Genomic DNA, 24,325 nt, shown 5'->3' on the forward strand with positions numbered 1-24,325 from the left:
TATATCTTACGTAATTCATATGATATTTTCCTTACGTCTTTTCTGAAGTAAAATATCGACGTGCAATTTTTGCAAAAACCGCAAATTCATTTTAGTTTTTGGTAAGCTTTCATGAAAAAAGGTATAAAAATAAATATGCATTTAATTTTTTTTTTAAATCGGTCAATATTAAGATTTCTACTGGACCAAATTATCTTTTACCATACTATACCTTCTCGTATTAAATTGAGTTTTGTGGGTACGATATCGACACATCCTACATACAACTGTGTAACTGCCTCATCCACGGTTATACGACTGTTGCATTTTTGAAATCTACACCCTTGAAACTTTAATATCAAATATTTAAAAAATACAAAAAATCGTTGGAACATGTTTTTTTTCACAGCTTTACTAAGTAAGAACAGCGAAATCTCACGAGTTAGTTTTTAAAAATCATTAAACGCTCTCCTGTAAAATTGACTTTTTTCAGTTTTACGTAGGATGTGTCGATATTATACATAAGTTTGCTATAAGATTTTGAAATTGTGAAATATGATATTATGCACTCCTTTATTGAGTTTGATTATGTACATAGATGGCAGAAATCATCCTTCATGGAATGAATTGCCATAACTTTTTTATTTATTAGTTTGAACCCTTTTGTTTTAGGAAAATTGCAACGTCCAAGTTTGAGCCAACTTATGCCAGACAAGCCTTTCCTTGTTTCGATGAACCAGCTATGAAGGCTCAGTTTACCGTCACTTTAGTAAGACCGAAGGATTACATCTCTCTCTCCAATATGAATAAGGTATGACCTTTTTTCAAAGATGATTTCTTTGTTTGAGCTAGTAAATCATTTAAAGTTTCTTTATATAAAATGGAATTATATTGCATAGTAAAATAATAAAATCTGTATTATTTATAACTTTCTTTAGAATATTAACAGAATATGGAATGTTTTTATTAAATCCAATGACGTATAATTGAATAGACACGTTACACGCGGGAAACAGATGGCATTTCAATTGACTGCCTTCATTTTCTAACAGACTTTTGCCGTTATCAGATGATGATGCTACAAAAAAATAATGCTGCTGCATGTGATGATAAAATGCTTTTATAACACTGTAACTGACAAACAGTACAGCAAGTACAGATATAAATGTTTCATTTGTAAATAAAAGACGATGCAATACACAAAATAAGTAGATAAGTAGTAAGTTTAGAAATAGCGTGTCTAGTTATTATAAAGCAGTGACCAAAACATATTGTCAGAAGAATTTGAAATGCTGTAAGGATCAATGTGTAAATTGTTTAAAATCATAAATAGTTCAAATTTTGTCTGTAAAATATTTGTTCTAATAACTACCTATTTTAACTATTAATTTACTAACTGAAACAACAAATTTAATTTATTTTTACATTCTTCTCTCTATCTTGAACAATTCACACTTGGTCCCTTACAGCAATCCAAATTTCCGTTGATATTTTTTATCAATACAAAAATATTAAAATTTATCATTTAAATATTTCAGTCACGTTGAGATACTTGAGGTAGTTTTTGATATTATCATTTTTATATTATCTAAAAAAATCTTGTAATTAATGATTTCAAGTAAGACAAGATATAGAAAATTGATGATGGTATAGATATTTTCCGTTTTAGCGAGTATCATATTTGTACTTATGTAACTAACATGTCAAATTATAATATGCCTCTAAACAGCCTCTGTAGTGTGATCGCTCTAGATCAAATGTAATATTTTACATCCACATTGCCTGGATCCAGGACTTAGGTCCTTAGCATATTCTTTATTTGAATAATATGTAAATATAAAAATCCAGGGCCTAAAGCGTGGTAGGCGAGCGAGACTTGTCTTGTCAGACAGAATAACTATGTATCATGATGTGTTTTTACTATCTTTATTTATTGAAAAAAAAATAAGTATGAAATTACAAATGTTTTGTTCATATATAATTAATAATAATGTTTCTACCTTTCTAATAGAGTAAACACTCGTGTTAATAGAGGAAGTTCGTTTTACATTAATTTGTAAAACGCCTGTGCTTACTTAGTTCCCAAAGCTTGGATTTTTTACACGCAATTTCAACCATATGTGTGATACTTTGTCAATGCTGTCGGCAAAAACACCAATTAGGTACTTGGGATCGGTTTACGTTTATGATACTATGTAAGTGTCCAACGCCCAGCGGCATGGTAATAAGTTAGTCCCCCATTTGGATTTTATTACTCAGGCTCTTATTTTGAAAATGATGTTTTTAAACAATTGAAGAGTTTTTGCTCAACTGTTGGCAATATTTTTGTTCGGTATGTCTGAGAAGAAGCTCTTTATAAAAATAAAAGTTAATAAATGTATGGAGAAAACCGCAAAATAAAATGTCAACTCATGTTTCCTGATTATATCCGAGATCTCGCTATTTCCGTGATCGTTATAACCAAGTTCCACTGTATCTACATATTTTGTGATAGAATGCATAGAAATATTTGATTTGTCTTAGGATATAACGTATAAGTTTATTTTTACACGAAATCATTATAACTGGTTTTTAGTCCTATTTTCATATTATTACTCAATTAAATGATAATCTGATCCAATTCGACCCGCTACAACTTCGCATGTATATCGTTTAGCCAAAATTTTATTTCACCAATCGATAGATATATAGAAGAATCGATTTCGGTCAAAAAACTAATTTTTTGTAAATATTTCACTTTTTGAAAACGGTTTCAATTGAGAGGTGCGCTTTGCTGTAATGTGCATGTAAATTTTAAATAAATAAATAATCCCGAATACACAGATATAATTGTTTATTTTGTTTTTTCAGGTGCAAACAAATATGCCAGTTCCAGACCATCCTGATTTATTACAAGATAAATTCGAAGAAAGCGTCCCGATGTCAACATATCTGGCTTGTTTTATCATCTGCGATTTTAAGAATCAAAGTTCTAATGTAAATGCTAATGGCGTAGGACAAAATTTTACATTTTCTGTGTACGCTACGGAAGCGCAGTTAGAAAAAGTTGCTGTTCCAATGGATATTGGAGTTCGGGTTACGGAATACTACATCGACTACTTCCAACTGGAATATCCGTTACCAAAACTAGGTAATTTTCAAGGAAATATGTCAACCTGAATCACATCACATTTCTTAGTCTATATAGTGGAATCCGGAAATTATTAAATGTTAACATAAGTGGTGTCGGTTTTTTCAAATTTAAAAATGAGCACCAAAAGTTTAAAAAAATGGTTAAGGTTATACGCCATTTGATAGAAAATGTTCTGTTCTATGAGGTATAGTGTTTGCTTTTACCTTACTTATATTATTTAATTGATTGCATGCCTTCAAAATGGAATGTCAGGTGGACGAAAGTGAGCATTTTCGACACCTTCTGTTTGCGTTCAATCGAGGGAATAAATCTGCGATATTTGTGCAGTGTACGGAGAAGATGCTACGAATTATTTATTTATTTGTTGTAAAATAATTCTTCTGTTTGTTTGGAAAAAAAACAGATACTATGTATGTTAACACCCAAAACCATCTATGTGCAAATAATCCGCATATTGTGATCAAATTGTCTATTGTTGTCAGTTGCCATCATCATCATCATACCCCTTACCCCTTTCCACACCCAGTGGTGCATCGGGCACTGCATTGGTAAACTAAATGCAGCGTATTATTTGGCAGATAACATTTATTTATGATGGAATAATACTTTTGCTAGTTATATAATAATTTTATTTTGATACAAAAGATGTAAAAAAAATTGCAACAAAAAAAGTGAGGGTAAAAGGGACAATACTTCTATGTGACCAAGATCCTGATCAACCGAGGCGCGAAAAGCCAAAAATGAGGCCCGGCAAACTGAGGTCAGCGACTGTTGCCTTCTAGTTCAATTTTGTTTATAGTTCAGAAATAGAACCGGAAACTTCTCTATAGACTTTTGGTCATTATTCATTGTCTCAGTCGTAGTTTTAAATTTGATCTATTCACGCATTAGCGGTCAATTAACTTTTTACAATGTTTAAAATCTTCACATTTTACCACAATAGCATACTGTAGCTAACGCGCTACCGGCGTCGTGTTGTGGTTCTGCTGCAGTCACTAACGCACACGTCCCGATCCACTGGTTGTAAGGCAGCGGAGGCTAGGCGATCTTGTTAAACTCGTCAGGGCCGGAGATGTCCTCAGAAGGGCCCCCTACTTCAGGTTGAAGTTGCCGGTTCGCCGTGGTAAGGAATCCGTAGGGAGAGAAGTCCAAAATCCAAGTCCAGGGTGAAGCGAAGGTGTCAAGCGAAGTGAAGTAGAATCGAGTAGAAAGCCAGGTCGGGGAGTAGCGAGTAGAGATGAGTAAAAGCCAAACGTCAGAGAAGAAGTAATCATTTATTTTTAATAGTACATGTTATATACCGTTCGCGCTACGTGCCCCACCATTCACCCCGCCGAGCGAGCCTAGCCGTCGCATGCCGCGCGGAGAGAGAGAGAGAGCGATAGAGAATGCTATTTGAGTCAATCTAGAGAAAAAACCTCCGTGCATATTATGCAGAAAACTAATAGCTATGCCACAATACACCCTACCTAGACGACAATCCTGCATCACATATACTTGCGGCCTCTCAGAGTCGGCCGATTGTAGTCCAGCAATATTGAGGTAGATCGCCAGCAGTTGAAGTTTGAGTACCCCTGATCTAGGCAATGAGTCGGGACAGTGCCAGGAAGAAGAAGACACATATTTTCAATTTGCTATCTTTTACATATATTTTTACTTTATTTTACTTTATATATATATATATATATTTTACTTTATATATATATATATATATATATATATATATATATATATATTTGGATAATTTATAAAGCGCCGTTTTTGTGAAAATCACCTCAAGGGCGCTGTACAGTAAATAAATATCCCACCACGTCTTGCAGCTATAGAGGGCATGGACGGTTGGGATTCTTGTTCCTCGTCTCCAATTATGATATACAGGAGCTAGATTACAGCACGTCTTGCAGCTACAGAGCGCATAGACAATAAGAAATCTAGCCCCCATTTACATTTTTTTTTATTTGGCAATAAAGTTTAGAGTTAGATTTAGTGATATTTATAAAAAAAAAAAAAAAAACATTTATAAAAATAGAAGTTAGATTACAACAAGTCTTGCAGCTACTGAGCGCATGGACGGTTGGAATTCTAGACCTCATTTACTAAATTTGGATATTTGATAGTTGATAACATTTACCTATTGAAGCTAGATTACTAATCGTCTTGCAGCTACAAAGTGCATGGACGAGTGAAATTCTGGCAACTATAAATTATCAATAAATTTTATGTTTTTTATAGGTTTTTTTAGTTAACTATCTTTTATAAACATTTTTATCTTACTGTATTAACATGATTTTTTATTTTACTATCTTTTAGACATAGTATTTTCTTCTCGTACTTTACTAGGTATATTTTGCATATCATCTGTGATACCGCGAAAACTGCGTCAATTTATAACTATAAATTATTTTTTTTTGGCAGAGGATCTGAAAAAGCATTCCGTTGATTTATTACTTATGATATTTATAAACCAAAAATATCACTAAGGTATCAGAAAAACTATCATTTTTCAGAGTAAAAATAGCAATAATTTAAAACTAACAGCTCTTAGTCCCCATAGCGAATGCAAATGCACTGAATACTGAAATCAGTAAAACATTATTGTAAAAAAAAACAGGATACGCGGTATTGCAATATCACCGACAATATGTTTTTACTATTTATATCATTATGATGTACGCTGTTACGGACGTCAATACGGAAAGCGGCCCTAGTAGGGACCGCCACCGCGCTAGATTAAGTGTTAGAGTTAGGGATCTCGGTATGTGTATCTCTCCAATAAAGACTAATATGTGTCACTTTCGGAGGTGGCCTTTTCCATACCAAGGCATTTAGAATAGGCATCTAGTTTGTAAATTAGTTTAAGTATATTTTTGAATGTTTATTGTTTCGTGCTGCGCTGCCGCCGATATAATGCCGTGTAAACTGGAGAGGGTAGTGCCTATATACGTGGAGGGAGGGAGACAGATAGAACGGGCGGGCGGGCTTCTCTATCGCTCTCTCTCTCTCCGCACGGCATGCGACGGCTAGGCCCGCTCGGCGGGGTGAATGGTGGGGCACGTAGCGCGAACCAGTGCGTTGACGTTTTCCCTTTCAAATAATAGTGTGCTGCACTACACGAAATTCGCTTTTTTCCATTTTTCAAGAAACACAAAAGTTGTTTACTTCAAACGACTACAGCAAATAAAGTAATCGATAAATTTGGGTGACATTTTAATAGCTGCCGTTTGACAGATCGCAATTTGGAAAAAATACATCTTTTTTGTGTTTGTGCTGCCATTTAGCGCTAGGTAGCTTCATTATCAATCCACCCTCGTATGTATAAAAGATACATTATACTAATATATATATCCATATATTTTTTTAATCTACTGTGCTTATCTATTACAATGTGATAAGATTATGTTCATCTCAATTTGATTTCCAAAAATATTCAAAAGAAATTTTATTGAATTTTAAAAGACCAACTTTGTTTGTGTACTTTCCCTTTTGGCAAAACCTTTTTATAAATATTTTTTTATTCAACAGATATGATTGCAATTCCCGACTTTGTCTCAGGAGCCATGGAGCATTGGGGACTGGTAACATTCAGAGAAACTAACCTGCTATATGATAAAAAAACCACGTCCCCTGCCAACCTCCAAAACATTGCTCGAGTTGTGGCGCATGAAATCTCACATATGTGGTTTGGTAATCTTGGTAAGTTGATTGTAATTCACTACTACTGGAAGATCTCCTGGTTATGACGAAGGAGAAGCGACTTCACACATGGCAAGAATATTGGGTAGCCGCTCCCAAGCCGAGGAAGACATCTTTTTCAAACTGAAACCGAATGTAACAGAAAAGCCTCGGTTTTTCGCTGAAGTGATTCTGAACAAGTTTGAAACATCCTATGTATTCAAAAAGCACATCGGGCACTGCTGAAATGGTTCTCACCTGTTCGGAATCCGTGTTCGGGACTCCGCCATGTGCGAATGTATGCTTGAAGAGAAAGATCAAACCATTTTTTTTGGATGCCCTTTAAATGATTGAGTTCCTATTCAACCTCTCCAATGTTAACATTCCACTCCCTACCATATTCTAACTCTCCTGTTTCAACCCAATTAACCAACGTTGATTATAGATCCATCTTCCTAGGCATCGTATGCTATGCAGCTGGCTGTTGGGCACACCGATGCGAGTTGCAATATTTCAGGCAAATTATTTTAAGCGGACAAAGGCAACCTCTCCTGGCTCTTGTTAGAGCATATAGGACATGCTCGATGGATGCACTCCCAGTTCTAACGGGCTTGTTCTCTTTGGATCAGGAGGTCCAGCGAAGATCCGCAAATTTTTACTTAAAAATAAAGTGTTCCTCTGTTATTGATGGTGTCCGTCTACTCCTAACTGAAGGAATTCTCAATTGAATATTTGAAAAAATGTCTTTAAATGCTCTCCTTGATGCTTGGCAATCTTCCCCTTCAGGAAGGGTTACCTTTCTTTTTTTCCTTCAATCTGTCGGCGCTTAAAATCTTCTTGGGTTATCCCCGATCACTTGACTATGCAGTTTTTATCAGGTCATGGTGAATTTAATAAAAAAATTAAATGTTTTCAATATTGTTGATTCCCCTTCATGCTGCTGCGGATATCCTAATCAGTCTTATAATTGTGTAATATTTTTTTTAGTAACAATGAATTGGTGGAATGAGCTATGGCTAAATGAAGGATTTGCTTCGTATATGCAGTATAAAGCACTGGACAATGTCTGGGAAGGCTGGGAAACGGTAATTTATGCTCTAATAATTTAAGGAATTTTCGTCGGCCTCGTGGTAGTGGTCAGCACGTTTGCCTACCATGCAAGACATCTCGGGTTTGATTCCCAGCATGGTAGATATGAAATATTTATTTTAAAGGGTGTTTTTACACAAGAATATTTCATAGTCCCTGGATTAGTACCTGAAGCGTAAGACTGATCATTTTACCTTCATACCATCCTTATTCTATCACTACGATAAGGATGGTATTCCCATACGAATTATACCACTATAATTAGGCTTAACTTTATGCCAAGTTTATGAGTAAGGCCCATTAGAATATATATAGAAATTATTATTTCTATATATATATATACCCATTAGAAATAATATAGATATTATTTACTACGTAGGTACAAATTTATGTAATTTTTTCGAAGCTTACCTGTAAATAAAATCACCGTTCTCCACTGATCTATTTTAGTAAAGGAACTTTTATTTTCAGGTGGACCAATTTACTGTCGCCAATACCCACAGTGTTCTCGCTCTCGATGCCACTCTATCTTCTCACCCTATTGTGCAGACAGTCAGCACTCCTGATGAAATAACAGCTATATTTGATTCTATTTCATACAACAAGGTAATTTTTCATTCTCGTATTAGTTACGAGAGGGTACCCAAAAGAAACTGGACTAATAATGCAGTCTCAGGCTGGAGAAAATGAGATTCAATCTAAATCCACGGAAGCATTTCCTGAGCAATAGGGTTGTTGATGGTTGGAATAAGCTCCCACAAGAGCTGATCTCAATGTGTTGTCTGAATGGGTTCTAAAATGGACTAGATTTGTTTGGGAAAAGTTAAAGTGCGCCAAAAGCGAACTTTCATTTAAATAGATTTAAGCATCTCAGCTTTAAGCTGCTCGCTTAAAATTAATATAATAATAAAATAATAATTATAATAATATATTTATAAAAATATTTTTCCAAAAACTTCAAATGGTCTTTAAAGTACTCTCCATTGGAGCTAATATTCTTGTCAAATTTTTATTTCATTGTTGAAAACATTTCTAAAATTAGTTTTCCGTGATGCTTGACAGTGTTTCTGTCATTTTTTTCTTAACTTCAGCAATGTCATTAAAAAAATATCCTTTAATGTAATTTTTTCATTCATAGGAGTGAATAGAAGTCGCAGAGGGCTAGATTAGGTGAAAAAAAGAAGGGGGGGGGGGGGGGGGCACAACGGTCATTCTTTAAAAAAAAATTGGCATATAGAGAAGGCTGTGTTATGGCAAATTTGGCTGTCATCCCCAAATCTTCATGTAAAGTTCGCTTCACTGAACTTCAAGTCACTCCAGATAGCTCATAGATAAAAATAGCTGAAAAAAAGGGAGGAGATGAAGGGAAGGGCGTGAGTTTAATAGGTATAGGGTGACAATTACAATGGAACATTGTATAATGGGCTATATTAAAAGGTTATTTGATTATTGATCAAAGGAACATATTTTTTTTAGAGCTTTCCTAATGTGAAATATTTCCATATTATTTACTTTTAACCCTTTATTATTTTTATATAATGGTGAAGGTTTATAGTGGGTTTTGCATGTTGGTTTAATTGGTGTCGACGCAGAGACGGGTATGTCTCAAAACCGGTAAACATAGAAAAGTCGGCAAGTGGTTATATACAAATATTCAATAACATTTACTAAAATGTGAGACCATAAAGTAAATGCTTAAAATATTAAAAATATTTTATTGACACTGTATTGCTATCCGAAAACATTGGATAAAAGTGCTAATACGTACAACACAGTAACGTAGAAAAATTTGGATCGTGTGTTATTATTGGAAGTCAAATTTTTACAATATCTTTTCCATTTCAGGGAGCTGCTGTCCTTCGAATGTTAGAAAACTTTGTTGGCGAGAGTGATTTTAGACTAGGAGTGTCAAACTATCTTAAAAAATATAAATTCAAGAACACCGTCACACAGGACTTGTGGGATGAGTTGGCTTTGCTGTTCGGACCCAAAAATCCCGATCGGGATTTGACGTAAGTTAATGTTTAGTAAATCCTCAATTACACCCTACGTAGGTACCAGACCTCATGCATTACCAGCATAGTATTGAGCATTGCATTTCAGCGCTTTTTGCTTGCTATCGCTTTAAGCTTGCCATCTCTGTAATGAGAAAGTTCATTGTTTTTTGAATTTATTACTTAATAGACTATCAAACTAAGCAAATAAGACGTTATTTTTATGTATTGTTTTATCATCGCTATGATTTTTTAAAGTTTCGTATTTTTTTTAATCCCCACCGAAACTTCAAAATTAACCCGCCCGCGACGTCACAACCCCAACAATATCGAAAATAGAGTTCTTAGAAGATGTGCCTACGATGGCAAGAAATAATATCATCTTCCCTTTAACACAACATTTGTTTGGTCAATGGTGCAAGTATTATTTTTCTGCTGAACATACTTCCCTATAAAATTTAGTTAACTGATATTAAACAATATTTCAAAAGAGAAATTAAAATCTGACTGAAGAAAATTAGAATATGAGAAATAGAAAAAATATTTGAGTGGCATGTGAAATATGTACATAAAATTTTGAACAGTGTGCTGTAGTGCGGAGGACTTTTAAATTAATTTTATGCAACAAATATTTCTTAATAAAGCATTGTAAAAAAAAAAAAATAACTACTGGGAACATTTAAAAAAAAACAAAAATTTGTGTTCTTATGATACTCAAATATTTAAATTTGAGGGGTCATTTTCGACTAGTTGTGAATAACTACTTAAACTCTGTTCTGTTACCTAGTTCGCCCGCACCCAGAGTATTCCTCTGTTATCTGGTCTCCATATTATGATGTTCACATCAAGAATATTGAATCAGTTCAACATCGATTTTTGAGAAAGATAGGTTGGAAGTTGGGCTTATCCAGATACCTATAAACGTATAATGAGTTAGAAACTACCTTAAACATATCTTCTCTTCAAGACTGTCGAAATAAATCTGACCTTCTAGTCCTATTTAAAATTCTCAACTCACTCTTTGATGCGCCTGAACTACCGAGCTCAATAAAATTAAATATCCCAACTAGAAACCTCAGACAAAACTTACTCTTCCATACCGATAACTGTAGAACTAACTATGGTTTTCATTTCCCTATGCCCAAAATTCTTAGGTCTGCCAACAAACATAACAGTCTTGATCTCTTCGATAACAAGTTGTCTTCTTTCAAACGATCACTGAATCAAATTAAATTATAAACACCTCTCTCCCGCTTCCACTCCCACCAAGTCTACTATATACCATTGTTGCTTTCTAATTTCCTTTACAATAATTTTCTATGCATAAATATGTCCTTAAAAATGCCCATTCCGTGTATATATAAATAAATAAAACCACAGTAAAACTCCAATTATCCAAATTAATTAGTGGCAGATTTTGTTTCTTTTGAAATAATTCGGGGAATTGGAATCACATAAAAAAACTTACTCAAACATGTCCACCAAAGTTAATTGCACAATTAATTAAAATGAAATACATCTCCTTTATCTTTTATTTCCTGAGAATCATCTGGCCATTTGGCAATCTGGATGACGGAGTTTTACTATATTAGTTTGTAAGGTGGGTTTACACTGCAATATTTCATGGCACCTGAGGTGTATCACCTTACCTTGCTGCTTTTATTTTACTGAGGCATCATCTGGGGCGGATAAGAGTTTTAAGAAAATTTATATTGGCTCCGATTAAGTGTTTAATATTGCGTGATTTTCAGATATATTATGGATACGTGGACAAGACAGATGGGTTTTCCTGTAATAAATGTCGCTGTTAAAGATACCAACACCTATGTGCTTACCCAAAAAAGGTTCCTTGCAGATCCACAAACTAAACCGGACTCTCCATCTCAATACAAGTATGATAAACAATATTTTTAGTAATCCCATTTCGCCTGTTTATTTGAAGACAACTCTTATAATCTTTATCACAGCATGGGCTATCTCACATTTAAATTTAACTGTTCATGTTCTTGTGATTTACTCAAATATTTCAATTTTAGGAGCAATTTTCAACGAGTTGTAAATAACTCATTATTAGACAATGGGAATCAGGTTGTGTTACAGCGGAGTTCAAACTTCCGACTTTCAAACTTCAAAGTTTTCCTTTCCTCTCCTTTCATTCCCACTTTTAACCTTTTCTCCCATATAGTATAGTACACGAGCGAATAGTCTAAATAAGCGATTATGCACAGCTTACCACTATATTTGACTTTCGATAATAATGTTTTATAGTAATCGTGTTTATGGGAACATAAATAAAATAATTGTTTATATTTGAAGCAATAACTTTGTGGTTATTCATTATAATAAAATAAATAAAACAACTTTGTTTTTAACCACTACTTTTTTTTTTTCCACCGACCAGTTTCAAAGCAAATAAGCTTCTTCGTCAAGGTTTACGTAACTAATGAATAATTTCCTATTTTATTTTTATCATGTCAACTAAATATTACACGTGGACCCAATAAATCAAGAAACCGGCCGGTGAAAAAAAAAAAAAAAAGTGGTTAAAAACAAAATTGTTTTATTTATTTTATTAAAATAATTGTCATTTATTATAAATCACCACCACCTTCCTACAAAAAAATATCTATAAAATGCGCGCAGCCCGTTCTCAGCGAACAATGTAACTAGCTAGATTTTAAAGTTTTTAATTGTCTTTTTTATCTGTTAAGTATTTTTAATATTATTATGTTTATTTTTCAGTGATCGTTGGTATATTCCTGTAACATACAAAACTGAAAAGAATGAAATAAAAACTGTGTGGTTCCCAGATAAGAGTGAAAGTGGTAAGCATAAAATGCACATGTTTTATACACCGTTTTTCAGGGCCAGACCACAAAACTTCAGAGGAACTGAAAAATGAAGTAAATCTTTAATTAATGTTTAGTAAAAAAAATTGGGACAAAAACATATTTGACCAATAAAGCGATACGCTCCAGACGCGAACAAGGGAACCGGCTGGGTAGGGGCGGAGTAAAGGTTTGTAGAAGGACTGCTAGTCTGAGAAATTAAGGATTTACTCCATTGTGAAATTATAAAAAAAATAAAATTATTAGGGTTTTTTTTAAGCTTACCATGAGGAATGTTCTTCTGAAGTTTCACGGTCTGGCTCTGAAAAACGTGTACATACATTTTGTGGTCTTGTTCCTTTCCCATTTCTCATTGAATATCGAACGGAGCTTCTCGTTAATATGACAAGTGGCCTCTTGTGATTACCCGTTTTACATGCAATAACTTATTATGAAATACAAAAAAAAACAAATACATTGAATTGACTTTATCTGATGTTAAACAGGTAGATATTAATTTGGTGATAGTAGATTCGATTCGGTTGACAAGACTGTATTATGTGGCATGATCATTAACTTTAAATCTCCCTTCCCGGTATTGTTATTTATTTGTTTTATTTATTTATTTATATATACGCCCAATGGGCATTTTTAAGGACACATTTATACATAGAAAATTATTATTAAAAAAGTAGAAAGACTCAATGGTATATAGTAGACTTTGTGGGAGTGGAAGCGGGAGAGAGGTATTTATAATTGAATTTGATTCAGTGATCGTTTGAAAGAAGACAACTTGTTATCGAAGAAATCAAGACTGTTATGTTTGTTGGCAGACCTAAGAATTCTGGGCATAGGGAAATGAAAACCATAGTTAGTACGACGGTTATCGGTATGAAATAGTAAGTTTTGTCTGAGGTTTCTAGTTGGGAGATTTAATTTTATTGAGCTCAGTAGTTCAGGCGCATCAAAGAGTGAGTTGAGAATTTTAAATAGGACTATAAGGTCGGATTTATTTTGACGGTCTCATTATTATTTATTTTTTTTTAAAGAAAAAATAAATATTTGCGCTCTTATGATTTACCCAAATATTTAATTTTGAGGGCCATTTTCAACGAGTTGTAAATAACTCACTATTAGAAAATGGAATCGAGTTGGGGTAGAGTGGGATTCGAACCACGGACCTTTGGTCCGTGAGTCCGAGACACTAGCTACAGGACCACAACCCGATTATACGTATATAGGTCTCTGGATAACCTTTACCACATAGAATAATAATAGTCCAGAAACCGCATACTGATTTGCTTAATTTTTATTTAATGTTTTTTTTTTACATTTGCCTAATAAAAGTATCTGTTTTTTTTTGTAGTCCAGTCCGTAATTTTTTTTTGGTGATAAAACGTAATGTAACATTACACAGAATTATCTTACTCGTGCATTATTATTGCTATTGTTCGCGGTCTGGTAACATGCTCGCAGGCGAGATTTCAGACTTTTGGACAGTGCGATGTATGGAAACATTATTCTGTGCGCCTTCTGGGGTGGTATTCCAAACGCTTTCGCGGCCGTATTATCTCGCATATTAACATACAAAATACACGAGAAAAGCTGTTTTCTTTTTTCAGGCGGTTCAGAATAGCACCCCTGGTACATTATAATTCTACGCTTTGCCGTTTTGTTTTAATTTTGGTGCTCATTTTTTATTTGGGAAAAACCTACACAACTTATGTTCGCATCCAATACGTTAAACATCAATAAAATCACATAAAATGTCAGGCTTTCTAATGAGAGTTTGTAAACCATTAAAAAATTCAAGCACTGCCATGGTTCTGTATACCTCGTTAGAAGCACTGGCGGCTCCTGACCGAAAACATTGGCAGTGCATTTCTTTACATTTTGTCAACTTGTATATCATTAAGTTCAATAATATTATAATAATATGATAGGTCTGACGTGATAAACGAGCAATAGTATGACAGCCCGCGCATCGGAACCAGAAACGCTAAATGCGCCCAGCATAGTACGCACATTATAGTTAGCTAAATTCGTACTAATATCATGTCATTACGCATGTTCAAAGTGACATTACAAATGAACTTCAAATCTGCGCATGCGTTGGCACTGCCCGAAATATGTATATTATCTTCTCCCTCTAACGCACAATTCATCGGTTATGAAGCATTGTCTGTCTCGCTCAAATGACGATTTTTGGAGATATGATATATTTCCTACAAATTCAGAGTAAAAGATTGTGCAAAACAGAATATGCACTGGGAAGATTGCGCATCCGTAGACAAGATGAGAAAATCGTCCGCTAGAGTCGATTTTGCTAGATATTTTGGCGCTAGTATGGAATATTATGATGTTTATGTGGACAATATTCACACATTCTTGTCACATTTTGTTGTCCTGTCAGAAATTGTATTATATTTTGTGTTTATTTATTAACGGATATTGTTCATGTATACAATTTAAAGGGTTTAAATATTACAATAAAAGAATAGTTTAAAACATTTAAAAAAAAAGAAAAGAAGCATTGACAAACAAGACAAGATCTGGACTATTTATTTAGTGCTCGTTTAAATCGTTGTAAACTTAAACCAAAAATATGTGTTGTGTATGTAATTGGTGTGTTAGATTTATGTTTTTTGTAATAATATCACCGTAATTATACCAATATAGCACTGTGTGCACAACAATAGACTCAAATAAAAAAAATATATAGTAAATAATTACCGTTGGAATATTTCAGTTTGCAGGTAAACTTAACTTTATGTAAACTTAACTTTATTGTTTTTCCTTATTTTAGTGGAATTGAAAGTTGAGGCAAAAAATGACCTTTTCAAAATAAACAACAATCAAGTTGGATATTACCGAGTGAATTACTCTCCAGAAATGTGGGACGCCTTTATAGAAAAGCTCGAAACTGCCGATCCAAAGGTATTTATATTATTCGTACTGTTTTCTTAATTCATCAGTCTCTTTCCACACCTAATATACGCCTGCATAACACCTATTCTCCTCTATGGATGCGAATCGTGGCACCTCACGAGGGCCCAAAACGGTTGAGTTTCGAGAATAGGTGTCTCAGAAGAATCTTGGGTATGCGGTGGTTTGAATTTGTGTGGAATGAAGTAATAAGAGAACGGACGCAGTAAACTCCGGTGACAACTGTCATCAAACGGAGGCGATACGGTTGGCTTGGCCATGTACTGCGGATGCCCCTTCAGAGCCTCAACCATGCTTGCCTACTTTACATGGCATCAGGTTCTCGACATCCTGGACGTCCACTGCTGAGTGTGCGTCGGCAACTACGGGACGCGAACCTGACTTGGGAGGACGCACAGGAGCTGGCAGCTGACAGAGATTCCTGGAGGATCTTCGTGGACACCATATGCTCCAACTAGGGAGCGGACATGGAATGATGATGATGACACCTAATATGGCATAGCACACTATATTGGTACACTTAACTGTATAATTATCTCACTGATAATTAAATGTAAAATTATGTAAATAAACCATTTTATAATTGACAACTTGTACAAAAAACTGAAAAAAAAAACAAATTCGGCTTGGTCAATTCAACTTAATTTAGTGTTTAGGGTAATGCTTAAGGTCGCAATCATTTATAAATTAAAATTATCATAAATTTTAAATTTTTGCTCCCACAATAAATAAAGCTAACCCACTTAAACAATCGAGGCAGATTCGTTTTAAAAATAACAATTTTTCTGAACAATTATCTAATTCCCTACCATCAAACATTAAACCTGCATTCTACATAACTACGTAACAATATAGGAACATTGTTGTAAAATTACAAATATAAAGTCCCTAAATATAATAAATACCAATAACAATTAATGTGCCTAAATAATAATAATTTTTCTGAATTCGCAAACCATCCGATAGAAAATAATCATTTTAATAAAGACACTGGATTAAAAGTTCTTCATGTTGAAAATAAATTATTTTTACCATCTTTTAAAGAACAACATGACAAAAAGACTTTTCTTTTATTAACTCCATATGTATTGATGTAATATTTACTAATCACTGTAAAAATAAAATAGGATAGAATTTATTAGTTAAGTGTACCTTGAAAAGAAGCTTGTGTAGCTTCGAAACAGGTCTTTAGAAAAAATAAGTTGTTAACCCCAGTGAGGTCACATTATTTTTATTATTAATCATAGTTTATAATGTAAAAAAATATAAATAAATAAATCCTAATGACTCCCTAGGGGGTCAAATCCAGTCTTTTGTCTTCAAACATTTGAACAAATTGAAAATATCGTAAAAAGGAAGTGGTTGTTTTATATTTATTTTATTATGAAAATTGTCATGTTTGGTTTCACATGTTGTATTTATTTTACGTAATTCGACATTTAATTATCAGTGTCACCATATATAAAGGAAAGTGTAGTTGTATGAAAAAAATAAAAATCCACAAATGATCCACTCTCTACCCGCGCGAGAAGATTTAGAATAGCACCAAAGGCGAAATGTGTTTTTCTTCAATGTTTCTCTTCTTCAATCTCTCTTCAGTAAGACTGGGCTGTCCTCGAACTGATTGATTTTATTATTTATATTAATAAAAATAAATATATTCTATAACTCAAGCCTTTTATCACTGAACAATAGATTTAGTAGAGTTTTTAAACCTTTTCTTTTTGAATTATATCATTTATGGGTTGAAAACGATTATTTAATTTTCTTGTTTTTTTTAAAACTCCATATTTTATGTTTTTTTTTTAAAAAGGAGGTACAAGTTTGTATCAACAGGGAACGAATAAGTACTATCAAACTTAGCAAAAAAAGTCTCTTATTATCATCAAGTTTTGTAATTTTTTAATTACTCCGCACGTGACATCACTAGTTCTCTTCGGGGAGTTGTCCTGATTGGTGAATTGGCTTCCCGTAAACCGTAAATGTATCACAACACTATAGTTGGTTGATTTAGGAGACAGTACATATGTACAATGTTGAAATTCATTTATTTACATATTTCTAATGTTTTAACTTAAATACTCTAATTTTTACTGCGTGTAAGAAAACATTTTCTATATCCAATTTCCCATGCCTTTGAACTTCCTCATTGGAATATAAAAAAGTTGTTATTTTTTCAATACAATATATTTACAAATATAAATGCTGAATTGATGTTATAATAAAAAAAAACTTACCTGTAATCATAATTATAATATTGAAGTTTTTAAAGCAGTAGTGATTTTATATAACCAAACCGGTGAGTGAAGTGTTTGTTATTTGTGTATGTGAAAGCCCTATGGGGTTTTTACCTCAGAGCAATAATGCGCCAAGCTATAGAAAAACCCTATCGCTATGTTTCATAAAACAGAAGCGTTGTTGGTTAGCGACAACTTCCCTTTGCTGGCGGACATGTTATTTTGTTTGACAACAGACAAGTAACGGTCTTAACGGATGCTTTTGTCGCTGTGCTTGGCTTTGTTTGTAAATAACTTTGATATTTATGTTATAATAAATAAAAATCGACAAAGGTGAATTGCAGTATTTTTGGTTGCAGCAGTAGAAGCGACAAAGGTGTTTAAAGAGTCAGTTTTCAAAGGCAATTGATTTAGAATATTTTCCTTTGATTTACATTGATTTTTGGCATTTATTGTCCCGACATGTGTATTATGTTGCTTAAAAACTTTCCTTATATCAACATATTTACTTTAGATACTATTTTTTCTCAATTAAGGCGATAAATTTGTGAATTAAATTATGTTTACTGTTGATAATGACAGTTGATTACGGGTAATTGTCAGGGCAGCACTAGGCATCTATATAATATCCTAAAAGCTGAAACACCTATTTGTATACATTTTCAAAGTTTTCTGTAATGATTAGAATGATTGAAAATAAAATAATGTTCATTTTGAATGTTCATATGTAGGTACTATTTTTTAGGATTCCTAAAGATGACGATACGCAGCAAAAATGGATTAAATCAATTCGATTTGGCAATTCTCGACCTGAGTACGGCCCATTGTTTTGCTGTGAACTGTAGCTAACTTAATACTTCATATAATAGTCATAGAATGGTTTTCCCACATTTGGGCTCTCTATAGCTTGGCGAATTATTACTCTGAGGGTTTTACTAACAAATCATAATAATATTATTCAAAATCTGTTGTTATAATTGTCAGAATGTTTCTGATACACATATTTTTGTGATTATTTTAGCTGACCAATTCGGATAAGGCGCATCTTCTTAACGATGTCTTCAGTTTGGCCGAAGCCTCAGAAGTGAGCTTCAATACAGCGCTCAATATTTCTCTCTATTTGAAGAATGAAACTGACTATGTTCCATGGGCTGTTGGCTCATCTGTTTTCTTCTCACTGAAGAGAATCCTCTCCAGCTCTATGGGATTTTTGGATTTCAAGGTATCTAATGAAATGTGAAATGCTGTAAAGAAAAACTTACGAATTAATCAGGAGTGCAAGATTGCAATTTGCGTATTTTATTTTTAATATTTTTAAATAAGCAATGTTTATGTTAGCTTAGTTATTGTTTTTCTAAATAATAAATTTCTGGGTAATTTTCAATTAAAGTAAAACACACTTTTACGTTTTTGAAGGGAGCTTGAAAAAAAAAAAAAAAACTGAGGAAAACGGGACAGTGAGAAAATGAAAAATGTATGGAAAAAATAGGAATTACATAAAAATAAAAATAATTTTCTACACCATAGTGTACATATACTTCCAGAAAAGTTGTAAAAATGATAATAATTGGGGATTGTTAACATTTTTTTTGACTATTTTCAATGATTGCACTAAAAATATATACATATTTTGTATTTTTTCAAACAATATTACGTAATCCATTTTTTTATTTGATTAAAAACAGCAGGTGTAAATTATTTTATGTGTAAATAAAAAATAATGAAAATAATATTTTGAATTTGTATAAAATAACGAACAAAACTTTTTCCCCTAAATGTTGGGAAATTTTATTTATACTCTACTATATTTATATATCACTTTTTTCTATGGCGTCACTAAAATTTAGATCACTGCAAAATTGTTTCCCACTTTTATGACAAATTTTTAAACCATCTTTTTTATAACTTTTAAATATTTCTTTTATTACATTTCAAACATCGCAATTAATTGATAATAGAACTTTATTGTTCCTTAACGTTTATCAACGGTGTATCATGATTTGTACAAGTCAATATGACGTTTTTGTTCAAATGAAAACTAAAATTAATCCTAAAGGAAGACACTTAAACAAAAAAATCAATTACATTGCACCTGCTTTGAATTTAGGTGAAGACAATAATTTATCCTTCATTAGTTGTTTACCTGCTTTTATTTTACATTCGCGTGGCACACGCGGTGGCGTGCGGACCGCGGCACCATTATTACAACATCCTTTTGGATTTTTTGACACATCAAATGTATTTTTTTTGTAAACGTAAAACCGGGGTGATGAAAAATGTAAAAAAATGTTAATTGGGTGGAATATTTGTATGAGAATGTATGAAGAAAAATGGGTCCTGAACATTTCGGTGTAAAAAGCGGGAAAACGTAAAGTTGAGGTTTTACTGTATATATTTTTTTAAATAAGCGATTTTTATGTGTGCTTCGTTATTGCTTTTCTAAATAATGAATTTAAGGGTAATTTTCAATTCCATAACTGTGGAAATTGAGATTAATCAATGGTAGACCGAGGAATGAACATTGTATGTCCCGATCTAGTGTCTAGAACACTATTACTTCATTTCAGTCATAAAATTATTATTATTATTTTTTTAAAAATTATTTTACATATTTATTACAGCAATATACAAGTAATTATTTATACAACAAATTAATTCAGTAGTAACAGTAAGCATACATATTTTTTATTTTTGCTGTTAGTTCTTCTAAAATGCCTAACTAGGGATAGCTTCCCCGTTCTAAGGCAGTAAATTATGTATTTTATAATGATATTTAAAAGTATTTACAGTTTTATCATAATGTGTGCTTTTTCAGTCTTAAAGGTAAACAATGAATATCCAGAGAAAACATAAATAATACCAAAATCTCTATATCCTAAGTCCCAAGTCATTACTATTAAAACAAGCAACCAGCTTACGTCCTTCTACATCGGACAACAAATTCTCTGACTCCCTCCGACCAATATGGATTAAGAAAGCAGTCAACACCTTCCTCAGCCTGGCAATCCCACCACATTTCTACGAAACTGGGATAAGGTTATATACCCTCGGGCCTATATAATATTGCTGCCCTTGAGCTAAAAAAGTATTGACTCCTCTCTGTATTATTTCTTTCAATTTATAAAGTTATAAGTAAAAATATTTTTACTGTTATTATATTGAATTTTATAAAGTAAATATTGGGTGTTAACATAAGTTGTGGACACAAAAAAATGACATCAAATTAGTCAATCCTGTATTCTCCTTCATTATTTTACAACAAATGAGTAAATAATTCATTGCATCTTCACCGTACACTGCGCAAATATCATGATCAGCTTTGGCAACTTTATTCCATCGATTAAAAAGCGAACAGGGGGTGTTGAAAATGCTCGCATTTGTCTACTTACATTCCATTTTGAAGACTTGTAATCAAATAAAATAAAACATGTAACATAAAAGCAAATGCAATGTCTTGTAGAACAGATTTTGTTTTTCGAATGACCTTTACCATTTTGTTTTACTTTTGGTGTCAATTTTTAGATTTGGAAAAAACAGACTCTACACCTAATAGATAAAATAAAAAATATAACCTAGAATGTTCTATTCATAGAATTATAATATGCTAGAAGGCGCATACAATGATGTTTGCACTCATCGCACCGTGTCTAAAAATCTGACATCCCGCCTGCGCACATGCGTGAAGTGGCCGTGTAATGTGGTAACGGTCTGGTAAGACTGCGAACAATTTACTATCACAACACAAATATAAGATAATTTTGTGTATTGTTCTGTCATGTTTTACCACAAAAAATAATTTACTGACTGGACTAATCAAAGAAAAATAATTATTTAGTAATTAGGTTAATTGAATACCGTTTGATATGATACTAAAGTTTATTAAGAGAAAGCCGGGTAAAAAAAATTGACATCCTGGCAATACTAACAAAATGTCTACCTTGTTTTATGTAATAATCTGACAGATGGTAAAATAATCGAATTGTCTAATAATATTATTTGTGAACTTACACATGAAATGTGATCCTTTTAATTGCAGCAGTATTTTGACACTTACAAACGACACAACACGGCATACTTGAGTTTAAATAGGCAGTTGCGTACTAAGCGACGTCTACAGAGTAACTAATGGCCAAAACGTACAACTACTCATTTATTAGTAGTTTAGTCGATTTCAATTTGAAGAGCGTACGCGGTTTCTGGACTATTATATTTCTATAATTCTATTTATGAAAAAAGACTCAACAACATGACAGGCCGTAAATGCTCTAATTGTTTTTGTAACGAACTTCTTAATCTCTGTTTTGTAATAATAATAAATTGTGACAATTTTTGTAGCGTCGTTTTTGTGAGTAATCATTTTAAGGGCGCTGTACACTATACCTTATTAACAAATTAAAATAAGGTTTATCCATAGACTAACTTTAATAAATTTTTACTTACAGACAAATTTTACAAATCTGATGATTTGTAAAATTTTTACTTACAGACAAATTTTACAAATCTGATGATTTGTAAAATTTGTCTGTAAGTAATCTTTCATATCCAATTTAGCAAATTTCACTATATTTTGGATGTGAGTTTTGCAGAACTCGGAGTAGTTGAGGAGACAGGGAGAGGCCAATGTCATGCAGTGGACCAACATGGGCTGATTATGATTTAAAATTGTCTGTTTTTTATATTTTTTTCAGATTTATGTCAGAAGTCTTTTACAAGTACCATATACATTTGTTGGTTGGGCTCCTAGTGATGTAAATGAAGTACATGTTAAGAGGTAAATATTTTTCTCTACAATATTTTTGTACATTATATAACTAGTAATGTCGAAATATAAAATAAATAAGTCGAAATGCTAGCCCCCATGAAAAAGAAAAACTAGTAAGAGTACGTGTAACTGTTTCTTAATTGACAGTTTAGAGAATCGTGGCTTGTAATAGTAACAGTTGAATTGACTTTGGTGAAACTGTTCCAGAAGTTGCGAGCTGTTCTGTTCCGAGCTCATACTAATGAATTAAGCCGCAAAATATTTTTCAGTCTACACTCACTTAGAAGGTTGCAAAAATTCTTACCCATTAGTACTAAATGCACTCTTGTACAAGCATTACTACTACCCATTCTAGATTATGCTGATGTTTCCATGACTGATTTAAGCTGTGAGCAACTCGATAAACTTGAATGACTTCAGAATACATGCATAAGGTACATTTTTGGTCTTAGGAAATATGACCACATTTCTGATTATCGTAGGCAACTGAAATGGCTCAAAATTAGACAGCGGAGAGACTATCACTCCCTCTCACTTCTGTTCAATGTACTTCATAGTCCTAACGCTCCTATATACCTGTGTGAAAAATTTCAACGCTTATCAGTTCATGGTTTACCTCTTCGTTTTCATTCTCAAGGCACTCTCTTAATACCCATACACAATTCCTCTTTCTTCTCTAACTCATATAGTGTCCATGCGGCTTGACTGTGGAATCATCTGCCATCCACCATCAAAGATGTTACTACATTATCTCTGTTTAAATCACGTCTGAAGAAACATCTCCTTTCTCTTCCTTAATCTCTTTTCCTTTCCTTTTTCCTCTTTCCTCTTTTTTCCTTTTCCCATTGAGTAATAGTTATGATTTAAGGTAATTTATAAACAAATACGTTTATTTCTATTTTTATATATTTTTAACTTTTTAATCTTTTTTTTTCTATTGAATATGTTCTGTAACTTGAATTATAAAAATAAAACTTTTATTTTATTGGTTGGTTGGAAGAAATTGCCATTTGGCAATAAGCCCGCCAATGTACAAATAACATTATGTACAAAAAGTTAAATAAAAAGTTGCTTGTACTAGATTTTTTGCCCATGCTGCTCTAAACTATTATTGAAAAACAGTTTAATTATTGAAACAGTAACTGTTACTGCTTCTACTTTTAAATGACCGAAACACCTATCTCTAATGTGCACGCGGGCAAATTCTGAAATAGGACCACAACTTATGTGAGCCTGTCGTCTTAAAAATCATGTGAAGGCCCTTTTTCAAATTTTTACACAGTATATCGGTGCACTATCTGAGTAAAAAATGAAAACTAAATTTGGACATGATCTAAAATTTTACATTTGCATGTAAGATTTCAACCAATTTGTAATCAAATTCCAGAATATTTTCAAAAGGGTTTTCTGGGCTTACTAGTTATTTTCAATTGTGAAATCAAATTTTTTAAACTAAAATGTGTATGTTTTTATGATTTATTATTTAAAACACGTTCAATTACATTGTTCCGATGAAGATACTTTAAATTTCTATAAAAATATTCACATTTTCATTTAAAAAAATCGATTTTATTTTATTGAAAGCTGATGATAACTCTACAGGGTATTCATTAAACCCCGTCACATCCGAAACCACGATGATCAGTATGAGCAAGAAGACATATTGGCACATTAAAATATTTTTT

General features: G+C 32.9%; 1 protein-coding gene across 1 annotated transcript in view; it reads left to right on the forward strand.

The window, feature by feature from the left end:
* The first annotated feature begins 637 nt into the window (after positions 1-637).
* LOC148272064 (aminopeptidase A-like) overlaps positions 638-24,325 on the forward strand; it is a 31,096-nt gene continuing 7,408 nt past the window's right edge. The window contains exons 1-11 of the mRNA XM_088240575.1: positions 638-790; positions 2,830-3,109; positions 6,635-6,805; positions 7,772-7,869; positions 8,345-8,479; positions 9,719-9,885; positions 11,619-11,759; positions 12,610-12,692; positions 15,502-15,632; positions 18,900-19,100; positions 22,567-22,649. Coding sequence (XP_088096701.1) covers positions 722-790; positions 2,830-3,109; positions 6,635-6,805; positions 7,772-7,869; positions 8,345-8,479; positions 9,719-9,885; positions 11,619-11,759; positions 12,610-12,692; positions 15,502-15,632; positions 18,900-19,100; positions 22,567-22,649 — 1,559 coding nt within the window. The 5' untranslated portion in view covers positions 638-721. The remainder of the gene's footprint in view (positions 791-2,829; positions 3,110-6,634; positions 6,806-7,771; positions 7,870-8,344; positions 8,480-9,718; positions 9,886-11,618; positions 11,760-12,609; positions 12,693-15,501; positions 15,633-18,899; positions 19,101-22,566; positions 22,650-24,325) is intronic.

Source organism: Micrasema longulum, unplaced genomic scaffold, assembly GCF_059751315.1.
Source record: "Micrasema longulum isolate JH-2025_06_02 unplaced genomic scaffold, ASM5975131v1 h1tg002507l, whole genome shotgun sequence".
Classification (NCBI taxonomy): domain Eukaryota; kingdom Metazoa; phylum Arthropoda; class Insecta; order Trichoptera; family Brachycentridae; genus Micrasema; species Micrasema longulum.